At 39.2% G+C, this 7,987-nt stretch overlaps 1 protein-coding gene across 1 annotated transcript; it reads left to right on the top strand.

Moving 5' to 3' along the window:
* The first annotated feature begins 4,290 nt into the window (after positions 1-4,290).
* LOC113507176 lies at positions 4,291-7,334 on the top strand. Its single transcript, XM_026890030.1, has 2 exons — positions 4,291-5,814; positions 7,041-7,334. Exons 1-2 carry the CDS (start codon positions 4,291-4,293, stop codon positions 7,332-7,334), a joined length of 1,818 nt encoding a protein of 605 aa, XP_026745831.1.
* Positions 7,335-7,987: the final 653 nt, after the last annotated feature.

The raw sequence follows: 7,987 nt of genomic DNA, 5'->3' as shown, positions 1-7,987 counted from the left end.
CCTAAGTTCAGTGGTTCCTATAGCAATTGGCTGGAGTTCCATGATACTTTTACGAGTCTTATCCACTCTAACGATAGCATTGATGTAATAAATAAATTCCATTATTTACGTACGTCTTTGGAAGGTTCCGCTGCTGTTGTTATACAGTCGATCGAGTTTTCGGCCAGTAATTATGATGTGGCATGGAAAGTTTTATGTGAGCGATTTGACAACAAGAGGTTGTTAATACATAATCATGTGTCAGCAATATTTAACATTGACCCAATTTCCAAAGAATCGTCATCAGTATTAAAGGGATTAATTGATCAGTTAAATAAAATTTACGTGCTTTAGAAACTTTAGGTGAACCTGTTAAGTACTGGGACACACTTTTAATATTTATTATCACTCGTAAGTTGGACAGCAAAACGTTCCGTGAATGGGAGGAGTGTAAGGGTCGTATAAACAAGGAAACATCGATTACCTTTGATACATTCCTCACCTTCATGCGTGCGCGCGCTGATCTAATAGAAACTTTAGAGCTGTCACGCAATAACTCGTCTCACTCTCAGATGAATATTAAGTCACATTCTAAGGTCAAGTCTATGGTCTCGGTTCAAAATAATAGTGGTTCTAATTTAGATAGTTCTAAGGTATGTCCTAAATGTAAAGCTGACCACACCTTAGGCAACTGTCCGCAGTTTTTAGCATTAAGCAATGAAGCTCGTTTAAAATTATTGCCTATATACAAGGTTTGTTTTAATTGTTTTCGCCCCGGTCATTTTGCCAATCATTGCAAAAAGTCTGGTTGCAAACTTTGTAAACGCAGGCACAATACGCTAGTACATGTAGCTGAATTTAACCCTAGAAAGATAGTCTGCGTAAAATTGACGCATGCATTCTTGAAATATTGCTCTCTCTTTCTAAATAGCGCGAATCCGTCGCTGTGCGTTTAGGACATCTCAGTCGCCGCTTGGAGCTCCCGTGAGGCGTGCTTGTCAATGCGGTAAGTGTCACTGATTTTGAACTATAACGACCGCGTGAGTCAAAATGACGCATGATTATCTTTTACGTGACTTTTAAGATTTAACTCATACGATAATTATATTGTTATTTCATGTTCTACTTACGTGATAACTTATTATATATATATTTTCTTGTTATAGATATCGTGACTAATATATAATAAAATGGGTAGTTCTTTAGACGATGAGCATATCCTCTCTGCTCTTCTGCAAAGCGATGACGAGCTTGTTGGTGAGGATTCTGACAGTGAAATATCAGATCACGTAAGTGAAGATGACGTCCAGAGCGATACAGAAGAAGCGTTTATAGATGAGGTACATGAAGTGCAGCCAACGTCAAGCGGTAGTGAAATATTAGACGAACAAAATGTTATTGAACAACCAGGTTCTTCATTGGCTTCTAACAAAATCTTGACCTTGCCACAGAGGACTATTAGAGGTAAGAATAAACATTGTTGGTCAACTTCAAAGTCCACGAGGCGTAGCCGAGTCTCTGCACTGAACATTGTCAGATCTCAAAGAGGTCCGACGCGTATGTGCCGCAATATATATGACCCACTTTTATGCTTCAAACTATTTTTTACTGATGAGATAATTTCGGAAATTGTAAAATGGACAAATGCTGAGATATCATTGAAACGTCGGGAATCTATGACAGGTGCTACATTTCGTGACACGAATGAAGATGAAATCTATGCTTTCTTTGGTATTCTGGTAATGACAGCAGTGAGAAAAGATAACCACATGTCCACAGATGACCTCTTTGATCGATCTTTGTCAATGGTGTACGTCTCTGTAATGAGTCGTGATCGTTTTGATTTTTTGATACGATGTCTTAGAATGGATGACAAAAGTATACGGCCCACACTTCGAGAAAACGATGTATTTACTCCTGTTAGAAAAATATGGGATCTCTTTATCCATCAGTGCATACAAAATTACACTCCAGGGGCTCATTTGACCATAGATGAACAGTTACTTGGTTTTAGAGGACGGTGTCCGTTTAGGATGTATATCCCAAACAAGCCAAGTAAGTATGGAATAAAAATCCTCATGATGTGTGACAGTGGTACAAAGTATATGATAAATGGAATGCCTTATTTGGGAAGAGGAACACAGACCAACGGAGTACCACTCGGTGAATACTACGTGAAGGAGTTATCAAAGCCTGTGCACGGTAGTTGTCGTAATATTACGTGTGACAATTGGTTCACCTCAATCCCTTTGGCAAAAAACTTACTACAAGAACCGTATAAGTTAACCATTGTGGGAACCGTGCGATCAAACAAACGCGAGATACCGGAAGTACTGAAAAACAGTCGCTCCAGGCCAGTGGGAACATCGATGTTTTGTTTTGACGGACCCCTTACTCTCGTCTCATATAAACCGAAGCCAGCTAAGATGGTATACTTATTATCATCTTGTGATGAGGATGCTTCTATCAACGAAAGTACCGGTAAACCGCAAATGGTTATGTATTATAATCAAACTAAAGGCGGAGTGGACACGCTAGACCAAATGTGTTCTGTGATGACCTGCAGTAGGAAGACGAATAGGTGGCCTATGGCATTATTGTACGGAATGATAAACATTGCCTGCATAAATTCTTTTATTATATACAGCCATAATGTCAGTAGCAAGGGAGAAAAGGTTCAAAGTCGCAAAAAATTTATGAGAAACCTTTACATGAGCCTGACGTCATCGTTTATGCGTAAGCGTTTAGAAGCTCCTACTTTGAAGAGATATTTGCGCGATAATATCTCTAATATTTTGCCAAATGAAGTGCCTGGTACATCAGATGACAGTACTGAAGAGCCAGTAACGAAAAAACGTACTTACTGTACTTACTGCCCCTCTAAAATAAGGCGAAAGGCAAATGCATCGTGCAAAAAATGCAAAAAAGTTATTTGTCGAGAGCATAATATTGATATGTGCCAAAGTTGTTTCTGACTGACTAATAAGTATAATTTGTTTCTATTATGTATAAGTTAAGCTAATTACTTATTTTATAATACAACATGACTGTTTTTAAAGTACAAAATAAGTTTATTTTTGTAAAAGAGAGAATGTTTAAAAGTTTTGTTACTTTATAGAAGAAATTTTGAGTTTTTGTTTTTTTTTAATAAATAAATAAACATAAATAAATAGTTTGTTGAATTTATTATTAGTATGTAAGTGTAAATATAATAAAACTTAATATCTATTCAAATTAATAAATAAACCTCGATATACAGACCGATAAAACACATGCGTCAATTTTACGCATGATTATCTTTAACGTACGTCACAATATGATTATCTTTCTAGGGTTAATAATATTGCTAATACGCGCCAGGATAGTAATAATTCGTGCGATAATCTCTCATTGCAGTCCCCACCGCTGTTGTCGTCGATGTCGGCCGCTAAAACGAACGATGTTGCGTTATCAGCAAACATCACATCTAGCGGTATTAGTCATAATGACGTGTTATTGTCAACTGCTTTAGTCAAGTTACATGATCGTGATGGTCGTGAACATATTGTTCGCGCAGTGCTTGACTGCGGCAGCACATCGTGTTTCATTACACAGAAATTATGTTCACAATTGAACTTGTCTACTAAAAAAATAGACAAGTCAGTATTTGGCATTAACAACGTGACGTCACACGTAGGTAAAATATGTCGCATCAACGTGACATCATTAAATAACTGTTTCAGCACTGAACTTTGTTGTTTTGTTTTGCCATTAATAACGAGTGAAATGCCATGTCGTGAATTAAATATTACTAACTTAAACATTCCCGCCAATCTTTGTTTAGCTGACCCTAAGTTTTACAAGCCTGCTGATGTGGACATATTAATTGGCGCTGATGCTTTCTGGGACTTATTAGGGTCGCAGCGAATAAACTTAGGTAATGGTAAACCCATATTATTTGAAACCAGTTTAGGCTGGATAGTGTCCGGACCCATAAGCCGCAATCATGTCACATTAAATGCAAATAGAATTAGGTGTCATTTTTCTAAATTAGGTTCCACTAATTCTGACGAGTTAAGCAACTTACGAAGTGAACTGACTAAATTTTGGCAGCTAGAGGAGATACATTCAAATGTTTCTCATTACTCCTCAGAGGAAAAAAGCTGTGAGGATCATTTTGTTAAAAATACAACTAGATTGGCTAATGGTCGCTTTTGTGTACGCATACCTCTTAAGCAAGACCCTTCTGTACTCGGAGACTCACTTCGTAAGGCCACTTATTGTCTGCATTCGTTAGAGCGTAGATTAAAAACGAAACCTGACTTAGGCAAAATGTATGATGCATTTATGTCCGAGTACGAGTTGCTCGGACATATGACTCAATTCAAGCCATCAGACACTGACCCAACAGGTTACTACATTCCACATCATGGTGTACTACGGGAACAGAGTACCACCACAAAACTGCGCGTTGTTTTCAATGCAAGTTGTCCCACATCGTCTGGAATTTCATCCAATGACATACAAATGGTCGGTCCGACAATTCAGGATGACCTTCTGGCCATTCTTTTGCGGTTTAGGCAGTATAAGTATGTCTTATCGGGAGATGTTCAGATGATGTACAGGTGCGTGGATGTTCATCCATCTGATAGACACTTACAGCGGATTTTGTGGCGAGATAATTCATCACAAGTACAAGTTTATAAATTAAATACGGTGACTTATGGCACTGCTAGTGCTCCGTTTTTAGCCACCCGCTGCCTTTATCAATTAGGTCTTGATTGCAAGGACGACAAGATTGCTGATGTCATCAAACATGACTTTTATGTAGATGACCTGTTAACTGGAGGGGATGACTTAAATACAGTCAGCCACATCCGCCAAGAAGTCACAAAGGCACTTTCGTCAGCTTGCATGGTACTTCGCAAATGGAAGTCAAATGCACCTCAATTGTTGTCTGATATTTCAGAGTCATCGCTTGATTTGAATATTGGCTCTCCTGAGCCAACCAAACTATTAGGTTTAGGGTGGCATGCCAGTTCAGATGAACTGATGTTCTTAGTCGACTCAACCATCTCTCACACTAATAGCACTAAGCGTGATTTGCTTTCTGTCATTGCAAAGATCTTTGACCCTTTAGGTTTGTTGTCACCTTTAGTGATCACAATGAAAATGTTACTGCAGCGAATGTGGCTTGATAAATTGTCGTGGGATGAGCCATTATCTCCAGAATTAAGTGCACCGTGGCAAGCTATTGTGAGAAAATTACCACTTATTAATGACTTTCGTTTTCCACGTATCGTCGTCTGTGAGTCATACACACAATTAGAACTACACATCTTCACAGATGCCTCTGAACGTGCCTATGGCGCTTGTGCCTATGTTCGTAGTGCAAACGATGAAGGCAAGTGTATGGTCAGGTTACTCATGGCCAAGAGCAGAGTGGCACCTATCAAACCAACTACGATTCCGAGATTGGAGTTGTGTGGCGCTGTAGTCGGTACTCATCTATACGAGAAGATATCGAAATCACTAAGGGTTAGGTTTAGCCGTGTGTTTTGTTGGACCGATTCCACAATCGTGTTGGGATGGTTGCAGATGTTGCCTTCAAGGCTTCAGCCCTTCGTGCGCAACCGCGTCGCTGAAGTTTTAGAGCAGGCAGGTCACTGCACTTGGCGACATGTCCCAACCGACAAAAACCCAGCAGACCTAATATCTCGTGGTGTGGATATTAGTAATCTGCAGAGTCTAGACCTATGGTGGTCCGGTCCCGACTTTCTCCATCAAGACTCATGCTATTGGCCATCTTTAGTCAAACCTTTAGAGCCTGCCTCACTGCCGGAAACTCGGTCTGATGTAATTTTAACTGTCAGTGTTGACCACAATAAAAATAAACAATTAATTAACTTTAGCCGTTTTTCAAATTATTCCCGACTTGTACGCTCCATGGCTTATGTGTTGCGATTTCTTAATTTATGTAAAGGGCATCAATATAATGGTAGCTTTCTCTCAAGTGACGAGTTGAACAAAGCTTTAAATGTTTTGATTATACAAAGTCAGCGTGAATCATTTACCGAATACAATTTACTTTTGTCTAAACAAGATTTACCAAAAAAGAGCGTCCTATTAAAGTTTAACGTTTATTTAGACAACGATGATATAATGCGTGTCGGCGGACGTCTTGATTATTCGGATTTTAATTATAATAAACGGCACCCTATATTGTTACAGTCCACTCACCATTTTTCGAAATTATTATGTGATTTTGAGCACAAACGATTAATGCACGCCGGGCCTCAATTATTATTAGCGTCATTACGAGAAACCTATTGGCCGATAGGAGGTCGAAATTTAGCCAAGGCCTGTTATCACAAATGCGTGCTATGTCGTCGAATGAAAGGTAAGGTTGTTCTCCATTGATGGGTAACTTACCGCGGCAGCGCCTACTTCCAGGGAGCTTTCCATTTGAAAGCACGGGCGTCGATTATGCTGGCCCTATATTGAGTGCTAGTCGTAAAGGTCGTGGTTGTAGGCTTGTAAAAGTATACATTGCGCTTTTTATTTGTTTTACCACTAAGGCGATCCATTTAGAACTTGTGGGTAACCTGACTAGCCATAGTTATTTATTATCCTTATATAGATTTATCGCGAGACGGGGAAAACCCGTAAATATCTACTCGGATAATGGTACCTCATTTGTTGGTGCGTATAATGAGCTTGCTTAGTTCTTAAATGTAATCATGATTCTTTGAGTACAAGTATGGCCAATGAGGGAATCAATTTTCATTTCATTCCTGCCTATGCCCCTCACTTCGGTGGTCTATGGGAAGCGGGTGTCAAGTCGGTCAAGCATCATTTGTATAGAGTGCTGGGAAATTGTAATTTAACGTTTGAGGAACTTTACACCACATTAGTTCAAATAGAGGCTATATTGAATTCGCGCCCTCTTACACCATTATCATCAGACCCAGCAGATTGCACGCCGCTGACTCCTGGTCATTTCATCATCGGTCGCCCGCTCACTTCCCCTGCCTCAACCGAATTTAGAAGAGCACTCCACTACCAACTTGACTTGCTACCAGCGGATTGAACAACTCCGCCAGCACTTCTGGACTAGATGGAGTAAGGAGTTCATCGCAGAACTGCAGCAACGCGTCAAGTGGCATTCCAGTAAGGATAGTTTGAAGTTGGATACCTTGGTAGTAATCAAGGAGGAAAATCTTCCGCCTTTAAAGTGGAGATTGGGCAGGATCGTGGCCATACATCCGGGAACCGACGGAATAGCTCGTGTCGCTGACGTCAAGACCTCAAATGGTATCATCCGAAGGGCTTTCTCCAAGATATGTCCATTGCCGGTGACTACAGAGTCTGGTTGAAAGCAAGGAGGCTTTCAACGCCCGGGGGCATGTTCGAGCGCCTCATGTTTACATCGTAGCAATGACTCACTCATTAGTATTAAGTAAATATTAAGATTACATTAATTATATTTGTTGCATCGTCACATGCATAACCTGTTATCTTTTCTCACTCCATTATACACGCTCGCAAGATCAACATCATTTTTAAAAGTTGTTTCATTTATGAATCTGAATCCTGAATTCCCAACATATAGGTCTCCTAAACAAAGAATATATAAAAATAATAATTCGTTGTTAAGATACGTATGTGTAAAACAAATTACTTTTATGCAAACAAATACAACTTAACATAAACGTAAAATAAACCGGTATTGTTTAATTACCTGTAAGCTTACCTTATATTTACGTCTTAAGAGATATAAATTAATTGAAACTGTAGTTCAATTTAAATAAAGTACACTTAAACTGCAAACTACCTCCTTTGTTAAACAACTCCCTACCAAGAAATTTAAAGACAAACTGTCTGCGAAAACGTTTCGCTAGAAAAGTGTTGATATAACAACCAGTGGGTTTCGCCACAACGCACGTAGACGAACAAATATAGCTTTATTTTAAGAAGTCTCTGTTTTCCTGTTAATGAGGTGTTAAAATTAAATATAAGAAGTATGAAA

Source organism: Trichoplusia ni, unplaced genomic scaffold (genome assembly GCF_003590095.1).
Source record: "Trichoplusia ni isolate ovarian cell line Hi5 unplaced genomic scaffold, tn1 tig00000856, whole genome shotgun sequence".
NCBI lineage: Eukaryota > Metazoa > Arthropoda > Insecta > Lepidoptera > Noctuidae > Trichoplusia > Trichoplusia ni.
Note: the sequence above shows the minus strand (reverse complement) of the source record. Positions and strands in the feature narration are given on the sequence as shown.